Source organism: Euphorbia lathyris, chromosome 5, assembly GCF_963576675.1.
Source record: "Euphorbia lathyris chromosome 5, ddEupLath1.1, whole genome shotgun sequence".
In the NCBI taxonomy this organism is placed as follows: domain Eukaryota; kingdom Viridiplantae; phylum Streptophyta; class Magnoliopsida; order Malpighiales; family Euphorbiaceae; genus Euphorbia; species Euphorbia lathyris.
This window is the reverse complement of record NC_088914.1, coordinates 30,848,494-30,870,783: the sequence shown is the minus strand read 5'-3', so window position 1 is coordinate 30,870,783 and position 22,290 is coordinate 30,848,494. Positions and strand designations below refer to the sequence as shown.

At 38.3% G+C, this 22,290-nt stretch overlaps 2 protein-coding genes across 2 annotated transcripts; both read right to left on the bottom strand.

Moving 5' to 3' along the window:
* Positions 1 to 316: 316 nt before the first annotated feature.
* On the bottom strand, positions 317 to 4,762 carry LOC136229503 (peptidyl-prolyl cis-trans isomerase FKBP62-like). The gene is made up of 12 exons (XM_066018339.1): positions 4,411 to 4,762; positions 4,236 to 4,322; positions 2,491 to 2,751; positions 2,280 to 2,354; positions 2,115 to 2,195; positions 1,835 to 2,029; positions 1,660 to 1,752; positions 1,279 to 1,577; positions 1,048 to 1,194; positions 813 to 940; positions 611 to 731; positions 317 to 522 (listed from the first exon to the last, which is right to left on the bottom strand). Exons 1-12 carry the CDS (start codon positions 4,589 to 4,591, stop codon positions 472 to 474), a joined length of 1,719 nt encoding a protein of 572 aa, XP_065874411.1. The 5' UTR covers positions 4,592 to 4,762; the 3' UTR covers positions 317 to 471.
* A 13,046-nt stretch (positions 4,763 to 17,808) lies between these two features.
* Positions 17,809 to 21,414, bottom strand: LOC136228607 (peptidyl-prolyl cis-trans isomerase FKBP15-1). The gene is made up of 6 exons (XM_066017040.1): positions 21,272 to 21,414; positions 21,134 to 21,183; positions 20,856 to 20,918; positions 19,610 to 19,700; positions 19,346 to 19,450; positions 17,809 to 18,123 (listed from the first exon to the last, which is right to left on the bottom strand). Exons 1-6 carry the CDS (start codon positions 21,333 to 21,335, stop codon positions 18,050 to 18,052), a joined length of 447 nt encoding a protein of 148 aa, XP_065873112.1. The 5' UTR covers positions 21,336 to 21,414; the 3' UTR covers positions 17,809 to 18,049.
* Positions 21,415 to 22,290: the final 876 nt, after the last annotated feature.

Below are 22,290 nucleotides of genomic sequence, written 5' to 3'. Positions count from 1 at the left end.
GACAGAGCTTGTTGTAATACCCTATTTTGCAGTAGTAGGTTGTTACTGCCAGAGCTCTATTTAAACAAGCATGTACAAAATTTAGGAAGTTTTAGTGCATGATGCTATGTCATTGCTCAACATTTCACCAACTAGAGCGTTAAATTGGCTATCATCAATTGCTTTTTCTGTCCTTTTCTCCATACGGCAAGTGTATGTTAATTTTCCTTTCCATATTATTAACATTCTTAATATCAATGGAATAGTATGCAAAGATAGGAAGAACATATCAACTTGCTAATAAAAATGGATTCCAAACTAGAAAAGAAACGAAACAAAAAACAAAAAAAAGGGAAATTTGTTAGATTTGCCAAATCAGTTCGTTCCAATACATTCTGCATGCCAAATAAGGAAGTTCCCCACAACGCTAAAATGCCAAACCAAAAAAAAAAAAAATAGAAAAACACAGCCTTCTAGTCCTAGTCGCTTTATTTATGCCTTGCTGTCTATGCTCATTTGCTCCGCCTCCTTTGTTTCAGATTTCTGCACATACAAACCAAATTAAGTTGATTGATTGTAGAAATATTTAACACACGGCTAACGAATTTGTACTAATACTACATTGACTCACGTTAGAATCAAGGGGCCCCAACTTAGTCATCTTGGCGAACATGTTTCCATAAAACTTAGCTTCCTTCTTATTGAACTCCCTCATCTTTTCTTTCAGTGTCTTGTACTCTATCTTCACATCCCTGTTCACATGTTTACTTTAGGTTACATACAGACCACCGCATGTTTGAAAGCAATTGATATTTGGTTAGAAATGTCACTACCTATTCTCAGGGTCAATCTCAAGGGCCTTTTTGACGTCAAGCTCCGCCAAATCTAAATCTGCTAACTGGATATATGCTTGCGCTCTCCTATAAAGTGCTTTTACATTTCTGCTATCTGCTTCTAGCACCTGCAAAAACCGATCCCCAGAGTTTCAGCCAAATATATAGCATACTAACTTAAGAAACAAAAAATTAAAAACTAAAAAGATGGTGAGAAAGATCCCAGTTTTCTTACTTTAGTGCACAACTTTTCTGCTTCCTTATACTCCTTTAATTTTAGCTTGCAGGCAGCATTATTTAAGTTACAGGCCACCTTTAATGCCTTAGCCTGCTTCTTTTCCTCATCACTGAAAGAAGTATCATATTCTATGTACTTAACAGCCTGTTGAGACAGCCAAAGAAATTTCTAAGCAACTATAACAAACTGAGTCATCAGAAACAGTTAAAACCCATATACAGAAGTTACCTTCTCATATCTCTTGGCGGCCCTTGCATACTTGCCTGCCTTAAACAAGGCGTTGCCTTCTTCTTTCTTCTTACCAGCTGCTTCTATTTTTTCCTCAGTGTTCATGTCCCATGATTCCTTATCCTTGACAAAGGAGACCAGCTCAATTTCATAATATACAGTAGAGTTAGGAGGAACAACAGCAAGCTCCTGCTTTGACTCGGATGAACCAAATGCATACTCTGGCGCAATTGTTAACAGGGCCACCTCACCCTTCTTCATTGAGATCACAGCTTTATCAAGCCCATCAATTACTTGCTCTATATTAAGAAAGAAAATCAGTATCACACGCACATTCACCAGAGAAAAGCAGGGCAACAGGATAATAGAATACAACTTTACCTTCATCTGTCTTGAACTCGAACAGCTCATCCTCATTATCGTGGCCTTTCCTCGTAAATATTGTACCATCTTGTAGCTTCCCAATCAATTTCACTGCATACAAAGATAAAGAAGTCAATATAGCTGTTAAAGGATATGCACATTTTCAATTGCAATCGGGTGAGTAAACACCAACCTTTCACTGTTGAACCATCATTTGGCCTCTCATATCCCTCACCCTCTTTTAGGATTTTCTTTATGACCTTCTTGTCATCCGTCACCTCGGACACAGTCTTCCATGAAACCAACTCCAAAGTTACTTCAAGTGCAGCATTTGGTGGAACAGCACCTTCAGAACCAGATGCAGGCTTACCTTTCTCCCCAAATCCGTCTACATGAAACAAAATATAAAAATAAGAAAATGCAGTTTACATGTCCTTTTTAAATTTGATCATCTGCAAAATAAGACAACTTACATTGTGGCTTCACTGTCAGAAGAACCTTCTCCCCCTTCTTCATTGTTTTCACAGCCTTTGACAATGCAGGGCAGAAGTGACCTATAATAATAGACTGTGTATTAGCAAACTAAAAGAATTAATTTCTTAAAACCATCATCATACAAAAAGGCATCAAATACTAACCCTCCTTGACAGTGAACTCCACTCCATCGGACTTGGCAACAACTGTGCCATCCTCAAGTCTTGCCTCATAGTTAACTGCATTCATCATTTAGATAACACGGCATAAAATTAGTTAGTTATTATGAGAACCTTTCTTTCTTTTTCTTTTTCTTTTTTTTTTTTTGCGGAAAAAAAACCCTGCATAGTTGGAATATTAGTAGTCTAGTATTACCTAAAACTTCATCAAGGTCCTTGGGATTCTCCCATTTGTCTCCTGCTACAAGGATCTTCTTAAAAATTCCACCATCCTTGCAGATATCTTTGACACTAGTCCAGGAGAGCAATTCAACATCAAACTGAAGTGTTGCATCGGGAGGAATTGTTGGTGGCGAACCAGAAGCACCATAAGCAAGCTCAGCGGGAATTGTGAAAATAGCATTTTCACCTTTCTTCATTGTCTTGATACCTAGGTCCCAGCCTTTAATCACTTGTCCTGCAGGAGAACATCAATCATGAGATACAACATTCTAGTCGTTCTGAAGCAGTCATTTATTAAAAAAAAAAAAAAGGTAATACCCATTCTTAATTGACCTTTCCAGCTGAAAGGTTTGTATGGTAAACAGGAGGAATCACATTAGTTGTACTGCCTCATACATCATATATATTTGAGAGCCCATGATGGACCATTCTGCTAGATATGCATTTTATGAACTAAAAATGCCTGTCACCTCAAGAAGTACTTATATTTCCTTACAAGATCAAGTAATCCCCATAATGGAGATAAGCTAGCCAATCACTAGAACTAGACAAACCAATCCTTCATGAATATGTGAGCAACAGAGTGTACACTAAGTCACCAATTACCTAGATATCTAGAAACTCCTAAAGCCTATCTAGGTAAAATAAATTTCTCATTACAATGTTGTGCTTAGAATTTCAGTTTAGCTTTTCATTACATTCTAACCTCAGCACAGAGCAATTATTTAAACAGCCTGTGCAAGTGCAACAATCCAAAAACATGAAAGGGGCATCTTTAAAACAAACTGTAAAAGATCTAAGACAAGCGCACTCGATTCAAGATAGAAAATGTTATTCCAGAAGTGATGATTGCTCTTTCATTGGTGCATTTCACAGATTTAGCATGAAAAGAATAACACATGTCCAAGGCACTCCCTCCGGTTTTTAATAGATGTCGTTTTAGGATTGTCAGTTTTGTTCTTTTTTATATGAGGTTTTATATTATAAATGCAATCCTGACAATTTGTCCTCAAATTGGGTTAATATTAATTCGAATAATTCTAATTAAGGCATAATATTTAAGAAGAAAGAGATTTTTTGCATAGGATGTGGAGTTTTATAGACAAGTAGTGAGGGTAATTAGTTATTTAATAGTTTAGTAAATATTTTCTTGGTTTTGGTGAAAAACTTAAATCACTATTGCAGAGAGACCTGAGGGAGTGATAGAAGTATTGCAATTTTTGCCAATGCATTGAACAAAAATTACAGCGACAGGAATTAAACTCTACAATCCACGTCCTCCCTAATATGCCCAAAAAATATTAAATTATATAAGAAGAAGCTCCAATCCAGTCAAATTGACATAATAAGTATATTCCAGGATCATTTTGCCCCTTTTTGGTTCCATTGAAAGTTTCCATAACCACATAAGCAATAAACTCTGGTAGGACAGATTAATATAAGGTATTGTTGTACTTATAAAACCTAAAAATAACGCTATTGTTTCAGGACAAACTAAAGAACAAGGTTTTACATATCAACCAATAGCTAAATGCATAACATAAATGCCACTAAGGGAATATTGAAATTTACGTTTTCCATTTTTCTCATCGTTTACAGTCAAACTAGCTACAAAACCAACTAATATTTCGACAGAAGCTAAATGCTAACAAGTCAAGATATCACACAGAAAATGTTAATGCCGGAATAGACATTAAATGCTAATTCTAAGATATTTACCTTGACCAAGTGTGAACTTGAAGGGATCGCCCCTATCTCTACTGGAATCGAACTGAGTCCCATCCAGCAAAGTCCCAGTGTAATGAACTGAAAGAAACAAAGTATCCTCATAAGAGTTTGAAAATGAATTATTTAAGCAATGAAATAGTGAAGAAGAAGCAGCAATTAGTATTACCTTCAACTTCATCGCCGTTATCAGGCGTGTCCCATCCTTCACCTTCCTTTAAAAGCTTCTTCTTCAAACCTTGCTTCCCGATCTCCTTCTCTTCCCCAACCTTCAAAACGGGGCTCTCGTCCGGGAGATCAAGGTCGTTCATCATCTCGTCTCCAGCTGGAATATCAAAATCCTCATCCATGTGGAACAATTGAAAGTTGATCTGAGCAGAAAGATGAAATAAGAATGTAGAGAGATAAAGAGAAGGTTCTGGTTAGAGGTAGATAGGGGGAAATGAAGAAGGATATAAAGTGTTGGAACTCGGAAGCGAGAGAAGAGAGATATTGGGGTTCTAGAGAGTTCCACAAGGGTTAAGGGTTTAAAAAGGGATCACGAATTTTCCAGAGGGATGGGTTGGGTGCTCCTAGCCGCTTCACGAAGCAATCATTATATTAATCCAACGGCTGAGATTGTAGGAGTTCTATTTTTATGCTCGAAATTGTTCATCTCGAATTTTCGAAAATTGACTTCCGTCTTTAATACAAAAAAAATTGGAGTAATAGTTAATAAATGTGACATTAAATTAAAGTTAATAAACAAAAGTTCAATAATCGGCCTACATACTTGTCCACGTTACTCCAAGGGATGGCAACAGGTAGTGTATCCGCGGGTACCCAGTACTACCCGACTCTAATGGGACTACCTGTACCCTGTATAAAAGGGTATGGGACGGGTATGGGATCAAAATTATTACCTGTTAGGGTAATGGGACGGGTATGGGAATACTCCCTAGGGTACCCGGTACCCGTTACCCGTCATAAAAAAAATTTATATTAATAAATATCATTGTTTTTTAGATATAAGACATGAAATTTAAACCCCAACCATTTATTTTTCAACAATTGAGTGATACCACTAAGCTACTTTATTCTTATTAATTAAGGTTCAATTTATTCAATTTTTAGATTGATGATTTATTAAATTTATAGTTTGTTAAATTTGTAATTTTATTTTTTTATTTATTGATTCTTAACGGGTAAGGGTACCCGCGGGTATCCGCGAATTAAATGGGAAGGGTATGGGATGCAAAAAGTATACCTGTTAGGGTAATGGGATGGGTACGGGTAATTGAAAAATAAAAGGGTAAGGGTTTGGGAATGGCATTACCCGCGGGTACCCTACCCGTTGCCATCCCTAATTACTCCATTTTTGAGTTACTTCATTTTTTATAGGCCTAAACCATACGTGACCCTCTGAATTTGTCCACTTTAGTCATTTTGCCCCCTGAACTTAAAGGACGTCCTATTAACCCTCTCAACTTAATAAAAGTGATATCATTGGCCCCGTATTTGCTGACATGTCATGTGTTGTTGTAACAGTACAACATAGGCGCGTGAAGCAAGCTAAGTGTCACGAGGCTATTTTTCCAACCCGCGCGGCACTTAGTCGTTTGCTGTCAAAGTCAGCTAAGTAAGCCTATTTGATGAGTTATGGGAGTTATATCCGAAAGCACTTGGGAAAATAAAGAGGATTGGGAGAATGATGCTTTATATTAAACAAGCAAATAAGCTTTACAACCAAATGCAACGAACTTGACAAAGTGTTGCAGTTGCTAGAACTCTCTCATGCACACTTGAAAGCTTTTGGGATTTCAAGACATGCTCAAATGAATGGCCTTGGCACCGACTTAGGAAGATTCTAGATCATTTACAACATGTGGCTAATATTACAAGCCTAGAAGATTCTAGTTTAGGCGTTGCCCAAGATGTTGGGGCAGCTTCTAGAAGTTTCTGGGCGCTTCTCGGGCTGGCTAGCACGTTCTGACAGGCACTGGGCTTGTCTCTCGCAATTCAGAGGTTAAGTGCTCATGTCTCTCGCAGCTCCTTGAAGATTCTAGAAGGTTCTGGTATGTTTCCTCGCCTTCCGCTCGCCCATCTTGAGGTTCGCTGGGCCTCGCGCCCAGCCTGTCTTACTGTCGGGCCCGTTGGGCTTCAGCATGGGCCCGTGGACTATGTCCACGCCAATTCTCCCAAATTGGGCAACTTTCCTCGCACGATCCAAAGGCTATAGGCCCAATATAATCCATAAAGGACCTGCATAAAATATGAGGATCAATGGGAACCTCTAACCATACCTTTGGAAAATCTGTGGTGTATGGAGCTTGTGCATGTCCACTGGCAGAGTGTCTCGACTTGGTATACGACACACTATAGGGGGGACTGTCTCTTGCCCAAATTCCTCCCCGGCAGGCACGGGCCCGTTGCCCGCCTGCTTAGGGCTCAATGGCATTCCACGATGCCTAGATGACTTCCGGGATGGCCAACGACATTGTGGACAGTAAAATGACGGAAATGCCCTTGGTGGCATTTCTTGCCCATATGGTGCACTTGTCACGGGCAGTCTCTTGCTAGACTTTCTACGGACCGTGACATCCTCCCCCACTTGATTCGGCGACGTCCTCGTAGCCGTCTATGGAAATTTCTTCGGTTGTTGCCTCCGGTTGCGTCTCCTTCGGCAGTATTTCTTCTTGTTGGCCTGTTTCTCCACGGAACTTGCTCCTTGTCTCGCTGACTCGGAGCTTCATCGGTCATTCTCGACCTTCTTCGACCTTTGCCGTGCTGGCTTCCTAGTCTTTATGGGCAGCTTGTCCTGGCTCTTGGCTTGCGGACTCTTCGACACCTCGTTGGTCTTTGCTGCCGCTGGTTTTCATGTCTTGGGGCTTGCTACGTGCTTGCCCCTGCCATCATTGGTTGTCGATGGCAGCTGTCCTCGGCATTCTGCCTGCGGACTTTTGGTCACCTCCTGGACGCTTGCTGCTGATTCTTTTGATTGCTTGGGGCCCGCTGCTCGCTTACCCCGTCTGTTCTTCGATGTTGGCAGCTGGCCTTCTCCTGTCGCTTGCGGACTCCTTGGCTCCTTCGCTGCCGATGTCGGCTGTCCCTGGCTCCTTGCCTTCGAGCATTGCGGCTCCTTCTTTGCCTTTCTTGCCGATGATTGGGAGGAAGCTGCTGCTTCTCCCTTGCTTGATTTGGCCTTGCCCTTGTCTTTGGGCTTGCTGGCCTTTTCTGATTTCTTCGGCACCCGTTGCTCCTCCTTAGGTGGAAACTCTGGCTGTGCCTTCGGTTGCTCGTCCTCCTACTTGTCGAGGACTTCAGTGTCGCTTTGCGGAAGCATTTTGTTTGGTCGCACGCTCGATGGTGCTGGACCACTAGATTCCTTGGTGCACTTGCTGAACGTCAAGGCACCGATCTGCTGCATGGAGCCCATCTGTTCGGACTCCGTTGAGCCATTGCCTTTGATATTCTTAAGGATGGCCTTTTTGTTTGGGCAATCGCGGGTATAGTGACTCGTCTGGTCACATATATAACATGGCCTTAGTGCCTTAGAGAATTTACCTTGATGGGCATCGCCGTTCTTCGACTTCCCATTCCCCTTCTTGCTTCGGTTGTCCCGCTTGCCGTCTCGATCTTCGTCCCGCTTCTGGAGACTTCTGGAATTTTCTCCCCCACTCTTTTCCGAGTCGGGCTTTGATGATTTGGAGAGATCTATGAGATTCTCCACAATTGCTATGGCATCGTCCAACGTTTGGGCTTTGCCATGATTCACTTCGAGTTTTGCCCACTCCTTCAAATCGTCTTTGAAGTAAAATAGGGCATCCTTGCTAGAAATATCTTCGACCTCTAGCAAGATTGTAGTAAACTCCTTCACGTAATCGGAGATACTACCCACTTGTCGTAGCCTACGGAGCCTCGTTTTTGCTTCGTCACTCGCATTTTGAGGCACGAACTGTTTCCGTAGCTCTGCCTTGAATTGATCCCATGTGTCGAGAATACACTCGCCTCTCTCCACATCTGTCCGCTTCCTACGCCACCATAACTGTGTGGTGTCGCGAAGGAATGTTGATGCGTTGACGATCTTTGCATCGTCGTCGCAGATTCCTGTGGCTTTAAAGAACTGCTCCATCCCGAACAGAAAATTTTCCACCGTTGTGGCATTTCAAACCCCATTGAATGTACTTGGCTTCTGGACATTCTGCCCCGCCAAAAGCGTTGCGCTTGACGTGCTAGCACCGTTGGTTCCATTGTTGCAATGATGTGTCCGCCATCTCTGCTGAAGTTCTTCTAACTCTGCACGGATGTCGCCTAGTTCCCTCTCCATCTTCGCCTCTAAGGTTGAGAGATTGCCTAGAGCTGCTGTCGAAGTCTCTCGTACATGCCTCGTGCTGCTTCAGAGATTGCGCTTATTTCCTGCATGAGATTGTCGTACTGGTCGGACAGGTCACCTATGGTTTCCCTTGCCTCCGCCATGTCGCCTTCCAGACTTAAGACACGAGCTTCCAACCTACCACCATCATTTGGGGTCTTGGACTTGTCGCGCTTACTCTTGCGTGTAGCATCCTCGCCACGTCCGCATGTCTGGTCCTTGTGTGTGGCATCCTCGCCACGGTTGCTTGCTTCATCATGCTGCGCTCCTGCAGCAGCGAGTTTCTCCACCTCGTTCGCCATCTGTGCTCACAACTCTATCGATATCGTCGCTTCGATACCTCGTTACTTTGGCTGTTCAACGATTGATTACCTTCGCTTCTTGGAAGGACCAAATGTAACGCTTCTGTGTGATCATTGCGAATTCACCACCTTCGTGTGTGTTCGAAGTAGGCTTTTGATATCACCTTTGCGTGGTTGCAGTAGGCTTCTGATATCACCTTCGTGTGGTTGATTTCCGAGTACCGATTGGCTCTGATACCATCTGTCACGGGGCTATTTTTCCAACCCGCGCGTCACTTAGTCGCTTGCTGTCAAAGTCAGCTAAGTAAGCCTATTTGATGAGTTCTGGGAGTTATATCCGAAAGCACTTGGGAAAATAAAGAGGATTGGGAGAATGATGCTTTGTATTAAACAAGCAAATAAGCTTTACAACCTAATGCAACGAACTTGACAAAGTGTTGCAGTTGCTAGAACTCTCTCATGCACACTTGAAAGCTTTTGGGATTTCAAGACATGCTCAAATGAATGGCCTTGGCACCTATTTATAGGCCTTGGCACCGACCTAGGAAGATTCTAGATCATTTACAACATGTGGCTAATATTACAAGCCTAGAAGATTCTAGTTTAGGCGCTGCCCAAGCTGTTGGGGCAGCTTCTAGAAGTTTCTGGGCGCTTCTCAGACTGGTTAGCATGTTCTGGCAGGCACTGGGCTTGTCTCTCTCAATTCAGAGGTTAAGTGCCTATGTCTCTCGCAGCTCATCGAAGATTTTAGAAGGTTCAGGCATGTTTCCTCGCCTTCCGCTCGCCCATCTTGAGGTTCGCTGGGACTGGCGCCCAGCCTGTCTTGCTGTCGGGCCCGTTGGGCTTCAGCACGGGCCCGTGGACTATGTCCACGCCAATTCTCCCAAATTAGGCAACTTTCCCCGCACGATCCAAAGGCTATAGGCCCAATATAATCCATAAAGGACCTGCATAAAATATGAGGATCAATGGGAACCTCTAACCATACCTTTGGAAAATCTGTGGTGTATGGAGCTTGTGCATGTCCACTGGCAGAGTGTCTCGACTTGGTATAAGACACACTATAGGGGGGACTGTCTCTTGCCCAAATTCCTCCCCGGCAGGCACGGGCCCGTTGCCCGACTGCTTAGGGCTCAATGGCATTCCACGATGCCTAGATGACTTCCGGGATGGCCAACGACATTGTGGACAGTAAAATGATGGAAATGCCCTTGGTGGCATTTCTTGCCCATATGGTGCACTTGTCACGGGCAGTCTCTTGCTAGACTTTCTACGGACCGTGACATAAGACCCAAAAAGAAAAAAGGACAACATTCGTATTTTGTTCATTTATCATCAACTGAAATCCCTTAAATATCAAAATCCTCATTCTTCTCTCTGTGATTCCCACTTCATCTTCTTCCTCCTGCTCATGCGGGTTTAATTTCTTCTTCTTACCCATTACCTTCTTCTCAATCTTCCAAAGTCATCTTCATCGTATTCCCTAGAAAAAGGAATCGTGCGATTTGAATTAGAGAATCCACGGTGTTTGATCGCTACGTTTTCGTGCTCATTTGTTCGATTCCGTGTTCTTGCGTTCGTCTATTCTTAGGGAAGAAAGTGGGAATCATCTTCTTTGATTTCGTGCTCCTGCGTTCGATTGACTGTATTTCGATACTCTGTTTTTATGTTGGCCGGTGTTATGGACAAAATGGAAGTTTGCCGTTGTGGGGGGAGTGTCGTGGTGAAAATTTCATGGAAACCTGCAAATCCCAGAAGACGATTTTATGGTTGCCATAACTATGGGGTAAGTCAACATTGCTGGTTTTAACTGGTATTGATCTATTTGTACATATTGGTGGAAAAAAATGTAATCATGTTATGTTTGATGCATGGGCCATATTATTGTGGATGTCTGAAATGGTTTGATGATCCAGTTAGTGAACACAATAAGAATGTCATCACGGGGCTGTTAAAGAAGTTGAAAGAGAATGAAAAATCGAGTGTCTGTCAAAGCCTAAGTACGAAGATTGTTGAGTCCAAAAGCAATATAGGATGGATGAAATGCGTAATATGTTTCATTTGGGGTTTGTATTAGGAGTGTGTGTGAGTAGTTAATGTACATGTTTCACACATTTTGGGTTGTATTTAGGGATAAATTTTGTGTTTCTAATCAATGATGTATTTTGGTACGGATTAATTTAAAGGAATAGTTACGAGTTTGTAATCATATTTCTCATTTGCATAAATTGTGTAAATAGTATACAATGTTGTAATAGTATAAAACAAAGCCCGGATTTGAAAACAAATAGACGTTTATGTCATTGATAAACCAATGCAAATTCACACTTGCGTTCTTACAACAAACCAAAATATGCACCCAATTGGTCATAACAAACCAAAATATATACCAACATTGCAGAAATAGTACATTGGCATAAACATTTGCCAAAAAATAACCTAAAATGGGCAAAAAGGTACCATGTACCAAAGTATTTGCCATAAACTGTCAACTGCCACAAAAAATTCCCAAAAAAAGGTGCATATAACCTAAACCGAAAGCTAAGGCATCCACCAAACTATAGTAGCCTGCGAGTTAGAATTGGATGTAGCTTATGTGCTTGCGGGAGGCATCCTTGGTGATCTTCGTACTGGTTGAAGTTTTTGAGCCTTTCCTGCCCCATGATGTCCCTGTTTTGCTTGAGTTTGTGCTTGGCTTGCTTGACTATGTGCCTGGCTAACTGCATGTTGTCCCTGGCTTGCTTGAGTTTGTGATTGGCTTGCTTGAGTGAGTGCCTGGTTAAATGCAGTTTGTGCCTGCCTTGCATGAGGTTGTGACTGGCTTGTTGCTGTTGATGTTCTTTCTGATGCTGATCTAGCCCTGACTTGTCTGCCCTTGTTCACTTTCTGTTGCTGCAATTGTTTTGAAGTCATTGCTTCTTTCCCTTTCCACTTTAGCTTACTAGGTTCAAATCCTATATCACATGTAACTTCGGCTGAATTCTTCAACTTATGCGACCCAGTAGAAATCACGATTCTTTTAACCATGAGGTTCTAAACATGAAAACAACAGGAAAGTTACAGCTAGATAATATAACAATAATAGATACTAACATAAGTTGGGATCTTTACCTGAGCACATGTCCAACCAGTCCGCTCACTGATGAAAACTCCAGCTCCAGCGAACCGTGGCTTCTTGAATGCTTGTTGAGATCCACTCCTTTGATAAACATGTTTTTCCTATACATTAAACAGTAATTCGCTTAAACACAACATTTCTCAACAACAAATTGAAACCATATTCACTCATAATCATGACATGTTACCCTAAACATATAACCAATTGTCTCGTTGCCTGAGTCTTCAGCTTGTGGTTGTCCTGCTTTATTGGCAACCTGTGCATACACAATTATACATGTTATCAACAAATTACAACAAACTGTTAACAACTACTAGTTTTTTTGCCTACTTCAGTTGCCGATTGATCTGCTGCAGCCGAAGTTCCTACATTACTACACCTGCTCATGCTAATAGGAGTGCTTGTACCAGCCTGCATATATGCGGACATGTTAGAATAGTCTTATCTTTTTGCAATAACAACAAATTTGCTGTCGAAACTAACCTGATTTGCAGCATTTTTCAGTTGTGCATATCCTTTCTTGTTATGACCTTGTTGTTTGCAATGTGAACATGTCATGATTGTCCCCTTCCTTGTATACTTACCAATCTTCTTCACTTCACTTTTGTCTCTTCTTCTATTTTTCTTCGGTCTCCCAGGCATGACCTTTATAACTGGAGGCTCTATTGAAGGATGCGTGCTTGAAGACCACATCTTCATGTTGAGTACTGGTTGAATATAGTGGCAATATGTCTTACGATATGTGTCTTTCCTGTACCAATTGCTAACATACTTGATAGGATCTAATTCCTGCCTGTGTAGAGCAGCAATGGCATGAGGGCAGGGTATTCCTTTTAATCCCCACCTCCTACAGGTACAGGTCTCCTTCCTAATATCAACAACATGCCTATACTCTCCATCAATTACCTCGTAACCAGCATTACCATTCCATTCAATTTTACACCTCATTGAAGCACTTGTGTTCTTAGTCAATGTTTCCAATGCCATTGGAGAAATGTCACATATCCACCGCTTAATTAGAAATTCTCTAATATCAATGTGCCTATGCATGCACTGAATTCTAATCTCTTCCAACATTGTGATTATTGTCTTGTGCCTAGCAGCTAGGATCCAACTGTTAAAGGTTTCTGACATGTTGTTGTCCACAACATCACAACTGTTTCCTGTTGGAAAATAAACCCTACAAAACTTTTCCTTATCGTAATTGAGTAAATCCGCAACAATTTTATTACCCCCTAGCTTGCTCAACTCATCTAGATTGTCCTTCAATTCAGCCTCAAAGGTTGATTTACAAACACGCCAAAAACACTGGCTTCTTTCAACCCCCCCCCCCCCCTCCAATCTTTAGCCCAATTTGACAAGATGTGCTTAGCACACATCCTATGTCTGGCCTCTAGCAATACCTCTTGAATTGCAGGAATCAGCCCCTAGTTAAACCACATGTATATCAACACATACACAACATATGCCCAATACATTCAATTAAACACATGAAATCAAAGCATGAACTCAATACATTAAATCAAAGCATGAACTTAACACATTAAATCAAAAGCAATATATCAACACATACTCAACACATGAAAACCATTACATGAAATCAACGTACCTTTTGCATATCAATTACAACTGTGAAGTTTGCTCCTTCACTCATAGCCAAGTCTTCTTGCACCAACTTTATGAACCATTTCCATGTGTCCTTCATTTCACTGTCAACTACTGCCTATGCGATAGGAAACATTTGCGAGTTACCATCTTTTGCAATACAAGACAATAACTGTCCCTTGCATATGCCCTTTAAAAAACACCCATCCATGCCAATATTTCTCCTGCATCCTTTCTTGAAACATTGCTTCATCGCATTAAAACACACATAAAAGCCCCGAAATATATGTCTTTGAGGAATGTCCTTGATATCCACATGCACCACACAAGTAGACCCCGGATTGGACCTAAGAAACTCATCTCTATAGTCATATAGCCTACTAAATTCTTCTCTATAATCCCCCATGAATTGTTGTATGACCTTAAACTTGGCTCTCCTGCAAACTGTTTTCTCCACATAAAGTTCCAGCTTCTCCTTAACCAACTCTTGCAGTCTCCATATTCTAATGCTTGGATTGTCTGTAATTTTCTCTTTAAAGAACTTCGCAATAAACTTTGAGTGACAATGCTTGTTCCTATTTGTCCTTTGACATGTGTGAGTAGGATAGTAAGTCTTCACCATAAAGTTCTTCGTTCTTTTGTCTTCACTAGCGAAGAGTTGCCATGGACATTCCCGACATCGAGCTCTGACCATGTGATAATCATTTGGTTTGAACTTCAGACGTGCACCCCTCTTTACAGCATACTTACCCACTGCCTCTCTAAACTCATAAACACTTTTGAAAACCATCCCGGTCTCAAACACTGGCATCTCAGAATTTGGATCATAACGCACCCTTGTCCTTTTCCTTCTTTTTGGCCCATCCTCATCTTCAGAATTTGAATCAAAGCTATCTACATCAGAGGATCCAATGTAGTCTTCATCTCTTCCTAGAAGGTTATCCTTGTCCTTCTTATGCAAACTAGATTCACCACCATCCACCCATTTATCAGTGCCTAGAGGTCCTAATTGAACTTCAACAGAAGGCTTTGGCCGTTTTCTATTAGATCTGTCCCTCTTCTGTTCCGCAACGCGTTCTCTAACTTGTGCTAGTTCTTCATCACACTCATTGTAATCAGAATCATCAATGTTCTCTTTGTCAAAATCTGGGTCTTCTTCTGAGTCTTCACTTCCATCTGAGCTTCCTTCTGTAGCTGATTCTGAACTCAACTCGAACTCACCATCTTCTTCAGCAGGCTGTTGTATCTCAACTGGATCTGGATGAACAGTTTCATTCAATGGAGTTGCGGTTTCTTCATTAGTATGTTCTAGTGAAGTAGGGCTTGTAATAATGCACATATTTGCTACACTTGCCAGGCTGTCATCTCCCTCCATGTCATCCCCATATTGGGCCCCACATGTTTTGGCATTAACAGTTTTATCAACAAAAACATCTACACTATCAGCTGAGCCCTTACAACTGAACATTGTTAGAAGATCAATGTCATTCAACAACACAAGCAACTCCCCAGTCTTCCCATTTTTGTAATATATTGAACCACATGTCTCGTATCCCAAGCCCCTAATTACCCATAACAAATCAAGCCTACTGAACTTATCCTCATTAACATACTCTTCATCGTGTACAGTACCACCAGAAAATTTCAATCCCAACCCATCCTTTACAACCCTACCACCATGATGCAGTCTAACAGTCACATAACCATCACCCATTTTAATCACTGATAAAAACAGAGCATGCAATAGCAATAAGATTAAAATGGAAAAAAACTTATAAAATACATAAATTGAAAACCAGATGCTCACTAACCTCTTCCGGCGACAAAGAACTTCTAGCAACCCAAAATTTCTTTCGATATAAAGCAGTTGATCATCGTAAACTCTCTAACCACCGGAATTCTCTATCAACTCGTGCAACGAAGTGAGATAAGCTAAAGTTAGCCCTAAATCGTCTACCGTGAACGCAAAGTGCGATCAAAATGCAATCTTGAGTTTTTAACTTACGCCATTTCCTTTCAGCTGTGGATGATCGAAGTAGAAGAAGAATACGAAGAGACTACAAGGGAAGTGAATGATCAGTAAGTTGTTATCAAATATTTTGAGGCTATTTTCGTCTTTTACCACCAACTGCTGACATGGAGGGTGGTTATATCGATCAAAATGTCATGTGTCAGTCAATAAGTCAATCTGCTCGCGCGTGCATTTCACGTAGTCAAGGTTGGTTTCGTTGTGTCTAAATAAGGAGTCAATGATATCACTTTTATTAAGTTGAGGGGGTTAATAGGACATACCTTAAGTCCATAGGGCAAAATAACTAAAGTGGATAAGTTCAGGGGGCCACGTATGATTTAGGCCTTTTTTTTTATATTTCATTAATTTAGTCCATAAAGTCAAATAAAGAGAGGTTTTAGAAAAATTAAAACTTAAAATATTTATTATTTTTTTATAAGAAAAATATTTATTGTTTTAAATAAATTTAAAAAACTAATAAATTATGTAATTATTTCAAAGATTAATAATTCATTTTAAATAAAATTAAAGTCCGCTATAGAAACATTATCATTAAGATTTGCTGTCTAGGATTTCAAAAAAATTCAAGAAATCCCAAACTTTTTTTTAACATCTTTATTGAGTTTACATTTTTCTGTTAATTATTATATATTAATTTAATTTTGAAATGAAAAACTACTTATTAATTTAAAAAAAATCAATGAGACCTCCTTCTGAATATTAGAAAAATTGAATATTAGACATTTAATTTTATATTTAAATATCAATGTACATTGGTTCATATAATTAACATTGATTTTTGTTAAATAAAATCATTAATTATATTTAACATTAATTTTTCTTTTATTAACTATATACGTCTATGTACATTAATTAGATTTTTCTTTTTGATGAAAATTGGAATTTATTAATCAAACCTATGAAAGATGTCATTACAAGCAAGGTCCCAAATAGGATCAGGGACGTCTTAATGAAAACTAGGGGTGAGGATAAAAACGTTGCTCATACTGCTAATGAATGCACAACCTTATTTCCCTCTCTATGAACAAAAAAAAAAAAGAACACGAATTGAAAATCGAACTCCATACTAATACGTCCTCATAAAGAAAAACAGATGCGATTGTGGAAGAAAACCTGTCTTGAGGACATTAATTAGATTAGATTGAGGACATATTGTTTTTTTTTTTATTATTATATAATAATTTATTTTCATTGCTATTGTATCTAAGTCCAGCCCTGGCCTAATGACATACCATTAAAGCTGGGGTCTCATAATTTATAGTTTTTGCCTAGATCCATGATTTATAGGTAAAAAGCATTCCGAAATCCTAATTGGTAATTTTTTTTAGTAAATTAAGTGTAGTCTTTTATTTGAACAACACATTGAACCTGATCTTTTATTTTACGTCATATTAAGCCATTGTTTGTCAATTTAGTTAGTTGTTAATTTGTATTACAATTAAAAAGGTGTTATTAATTTTATCCGAGTTTGAAATTATATTTTTTTACAGTTTTATAATCGCATTACACGTATTAAAAACTGTTTCAAACTGTTAAAAATAAAAATTTCTAATGTTATGTGAAATAAATAATACTTTGCTAATTGAGTTTTATATTAGCTTAATTTGACAAAAAAAAAAAAAAGATCGAATGCTTAATGTGTCCAAATAAAAAATCAGGACTTAATGCACAAAAAAATCAAAGACCTCATAATCTTTTTGCCTAATTTATAAGACCCAGCAATTTTAGAAAGTAAATAGATTATTTTATCAAATTCATTTGATTAATAAGATACCTTTAAAGTTCAAAGGATCATCAAATAATCCGAATAAGTACTAAGGACTCTTGATATATTAAGTCAAAACCAAAAAAATAGGATTTGTCTTTTCTCTTAACCCCTTGTAGCTCTGTTATCCTATACATTGTTTATCATGAGAAAGAAAGATTAAAAAAAAAATCCAAAAATATTGGTTCAAATCATGTGCTAATTGAGTTGCATAAGAGATAATCTCTAATTTCTGGTGGTCTACTGGTGTTGGAGTTGATAGATTTTCATCCAATGTTTTGCATTGCCAATTTGATGAGATTCTGAAGAATACTGAACTTGGTAATGCAGTGGAATTAGAAGCTAGAGAAAACATTGTTGCTAGTAATAACATGATTGTTGTTGAGAATTCTCATTCTGATAGGAATATCTAATTGCAATTACTTAGTGCTGAAAAGTATGAAGATTCCGATTAACAAACAAGAGCCTAGTTTACGAGGCCAGAGAATCATTTCATTTGATATATCAAAATCTAATTGCGAACGTTCTCTGGTTTGTTTATGTTTACTATCCAAAATACTAATGTTTTTGGCAGACCAGCATTAATAAATAAAAAGGACAATAAGTCAATAACCACCAATGTTCAGGACTGGTGACTAAAGCTCACTATCACTTGATGGTTTCCCGTTCACCGCAACAAGCTCTGTGTCGAATATAAGTGTTGCTCCGCCTGAAATTGCCAATGAAAAGTTATGACTTCTGATTATGCTTTTAAAAGACAAACATCAAGTGATGGTTTAACTAGATCAGATCTTTAGATCAAAGGCAATTATATGCAGTTTATGCCATACAAGACTTTGAGTGTGCAGAAAAATAAAAAAATGATGGTTTAACATAAGCAAGTCTCAATGAAAATTTTCATTGAAGCAATTCGATTATTAACTTTTTCCATGAAAATTTTGAATAGAATAAAAACAATCAATTATTTATTTAGATAAAAAAAATATATTTTAGGAAATACAAATTATGTGAAAGTTCAATAAAATATTTTACTGATTTTTTTCCAAACATTTAAATAGTGAAAATTAAGCAGGATCATAAATTTGACAAGGTAAATAAACATGAAAAGTAACAACATGCATCATGTTAACTAGTATAGCCGTATTAATTGAGCAATCCATTTGACATGAAAATAAATTACTAATATTAAAAAAAGTGTATCTAAGCGGCTAATCTTGCTCTTATTTCTGGATTAAGCTTTTCATATTGATATTTCAAATAGACACATTAAACATTTGGTTTTTAATTTTCACACACATTGGGCCCATCTGGCTCAATTTAGAGTTGTTAACGGAGGGCTCAATGTGTGTAAAAATTAAAGTTTGAGAGCATCTCCAAGAGACTCTTAGTCCACTCTCTAAAAAATAATATTGTTTAACAATTGACTCTTAGTGATTGTGAGAGTCACTAATACATATCATCTCCAACAATACTTCTTATATTCACTCATCATTTATTATTTTATCATTACAATTATTAAATATTGTTATATTTACCAATATCGAGAGGAGAAAGACTCATCAATAATATATTATCGATAAAAATTGAAATAAGGAGGGGACTATGAGTGGAGATAGGCCCTTCGCTAATAGAGAGGATCCTCACTAATAGAGATGATGAAGGCTCTGTTGGTGGAGTTTGTTTTTAACTCTCTCTGCTCAAATTTTAACTTAAGAGCCCAACTAAGATGTTGGAGATGTTCTAATGTATATGTTTTAAATAAGAAAAATTGGAAAGGTCAAGGGCTTAAATATGTCTATTTTTTCCTAATAATATTAAAGATACAAAATTCCTATGAAGACACATATCATTAACACATTAATAAAAATGTACCTTAACATGATAATAAGATTGATTAAAAATGTTCAGGCAATGAAAGGAACAATAATTACCAGGTATCTTAGGTGGGGAGCCCTGTTCCCCATAACCGAGTTTAGCAGGTATCTTCAACTTTCGCTTCTCACCTACACACATCCCCAATAGACCCTGGTCCCATCCTGCAAGAAGAATTGTTTTCCCAAATTACGAATGATAATTGGATATACCACTTTGCAAGGACCATAATTGAGTATTAAATTGCATGTATATTGTTCTAAACTTATAAAGAAAACAATAGTTCTCAAAAGCCGGGGAGAACAGTTAGGTTCAGCTTGTACCTTTAATAACTTGACCAGTACCCAGCTCAAATTCAATTGGATCACCCCTTTCAAAGCTGGAATCGAAAACAGTTCCATCAGTGAGTTTTCCCTGTAGAATTAAGAAAACCCACAACTTAAAATGCTATTACATGGAAATAATGCACAACACTGTAAAGTGGAGGTCAGGGTTAAGTTAAAAAATCAATAATATTTAAAAATCCCTTCCGCAATGATCAACAATAATATTCTTTTCAAAAAAAAAAAAAAAAAAACAATAATATTAACACAAAAAGATTTAAACCAAGAACAGGAATTGCACAATTGTTAAGAGAGAAAATATGTAAAATGAAAGATAAGGTCCAGAGATATGTACAATATGCAATAAAAATTCTATGAAGGGGCACAAACTGCGCTCATCTTAGCTTAAGAGCATATAAATGAATTCCAGGCTACTTAGAATCCACAAAAAACACGCAAGCATCTGGCAGATTAAAGAAAAAATAGGCGACAAGACTATAGATAGAGAATGGGTTGGAGATGGGGAGATTCTGGACCAGGATTCAGTTGGGCCAAGGGAATGGAGAGCGTTAGTTTGAAAGAAAAAGAAAGGACATCAGGGTAAAGAAGGAAATTCACCAGCCGTTAGTTATTCATAGTGGCATATGGTGGACAAAGTTAGTTAAGGCCTAGTAGAAAGCTGGATAGTAGCAGGGGATGCGTTTTATATTTGAGAAGGGAGTTTGTTAGGGAGGACGGATAATTCTTACTCTCTTTTCTGCATTTCTTTGCAGGGTTCTATTAATAGAGAGGGAAAAACTTCTCTTCCTGTGGAAGCTGATCCGTATTCACTATTCAGTCTGTTTTCAATCAGTAATTCTGGTTCAATAAAAAGCTAACTATCTTCCCCTAATTTTCATTCTTGTATTCAACAGACAACTCCGACTCCACAGGGTGCAAGCATGTTGTCACCAATTACTGCAATTACTACAGTTGTTTGGGCTAAAATGAATTTTCATTTCGAGAAAGATAGTGTGCCAACCAACAAAATGTCTGACCTACAATTAACACCAATACTTTCGTGAATTATGAACTGAACTGCTATCATGTAATGCAATATGTAAATAGGCATTCATGATACCCAGAACAGAGGCAAACAATGGAAAATTTACAAAAGTCCAATCAAAGCTGTAAGAAATAAAAACCAAATCCAAGTGCAAGAATGGAAAAATTAAAACTCCAAACGAAGCCTCGTAATCCCAATTACCCGATAATGTACTTTGATTCGATCTCCCTTATGAGCCTGGATCTCACAAGATTCGGGTTTATGCTGAAATTATAAAGAGCAGAGCACAAAATATTAGTAACAAAATTCAACGATAAGGCAGAGGAACAAACAAATTGGACTCTACGAGACTATGACTAACCAACTACCAATAAAATGACCCAAAACCTATATATTAACAGAAATCCATAATAAAGACCATAACAATACTCAATTCATAATCAGAAGAAAGAATGGAGCAGAAAAACTGATGCAATTACCTTAACCCCGATCTGCAATTGAGTCACATCGCCTGATTTCTTCGCTATAACTGGGACATCAATGTTAGAAACGAAATCAATATAAACAATGAGTAGATCAAACAAATCAGATTTACAGACTAACTAATAGATTATTACCCAATGAGAACAGCGCCAGGAAGAGGAAAACTGCAATAGTCTTCATTGCACAACCAGTATTCATCTGGGCAGTGAAGGCGTTTGGAGTAAGAGAAAAAGAGAGGGTAGAGTATGAGAAGGAAGGCTGGGTATTATAGTAAATGGAAAAATGAAATTGGACTGTAATAATTAATTGGGTGAAATAGTACAAAATTACAATTAAATCATATCAAAAAAAAATTTTTAATATGTCATTATTCTCTATATATTATGATTTTACACTATAGTTTAAAAATTCTAAATTACAATTCATAAGTCATAAACCCTAAAAAATATATTATAGACTTCTAATTTATAAATTCTAATCCTTAAAATATATTAAAAGTACTGATTTTACTAGTTTGACTTAAGAAAAAATTATGACTTGACATAGTTGTAAATAGTTGTCAAAAGATGAATTTCTGTGTAATTTTCCCTAATTAATTAGGGGTTTCTATGTTGTCCAGGTCCATTTACACAACGCCTCCACATCATGGATCGCCCTTTCCTTTCTCCAAAATTATCATTTTTTCATGGCATAAAGCACATTTGGCATTGAACCATATATATAGCGTGGAAATTAATTAGCCCCTGTTCTACACACATCAGTAAGCAAGCCTTTCAATTATTCGATTTTCAATTCAGCATCTTACACAAACAGAGTTAAAATCTGAAGCTCAATTAGGCAAAAAGATAACATTACATAATTGATATTTTTTTGAAAGACAATTTTATGAATGAGCCTCAAGTAGGCAAAAAGATAACATTACATAGAAAATGAAAATCGGTAAATAATCATAAATAACGGGACAAGTAGAGAAATGAGTAAGAGTCATTTATCGGAGGAGCATCTTGTAATTCTGAATAATTTCATCAAACTCTGAATGATCAATATAAAATGAGTTTGTAGCGCCAGCCACACACTTTCCATCTGTCTCAAACAAAACTTAGTGATAACCTTGAGCCGCAACCCAAGAAACGGCTTCCAAAAGTGCAAGTGC

Bases quoted from the DNA above. Each gene is read 5' to 3' on its own strand.
- LOC136229503 (XM_066018339.1), bottom strand. From the start codon at position 4,591: ATGGATGAGGATTTTGATATTCCAGCTGGAGACGAGATGATGAACGAC. The intron at 1,753-1,834 runs GTTGGTGTTTAC...CTTTGTATGCAG, and splicing joins TGATGGTTCAACAGTGAAAG to TGAAATTGATTGGGAAGCTA. The intron at 1,195-1,278 runs GTAACTTCTGTA...CTGTCTCAACAG, and splicing joins CCGCCAAGAGATATGAGAAG to GCTGTTAAGTACATAGAATA.
- LOC136228607 (XM_066017040.1), bottom strand. From the start codon at position 21,335: ATGAATACTGGTTGTGCAATGAAGACTATTGCAGTTTTCCTCTTCCTG. The intron at 19,701-20,855 runs GTAATTGGGATT...TTAATTCTACAG, and splicing joins GAATCAAAGTACATTATCGG to GGAAAACTCACTGATGGAAC. The intron at 18,124-19,345 runs GTAATTATTGTT...TGGCAATTTCAG, and splicing joins CTCCCCACCTAAGATACCTG to GCGGAGCAACACTTATATTC.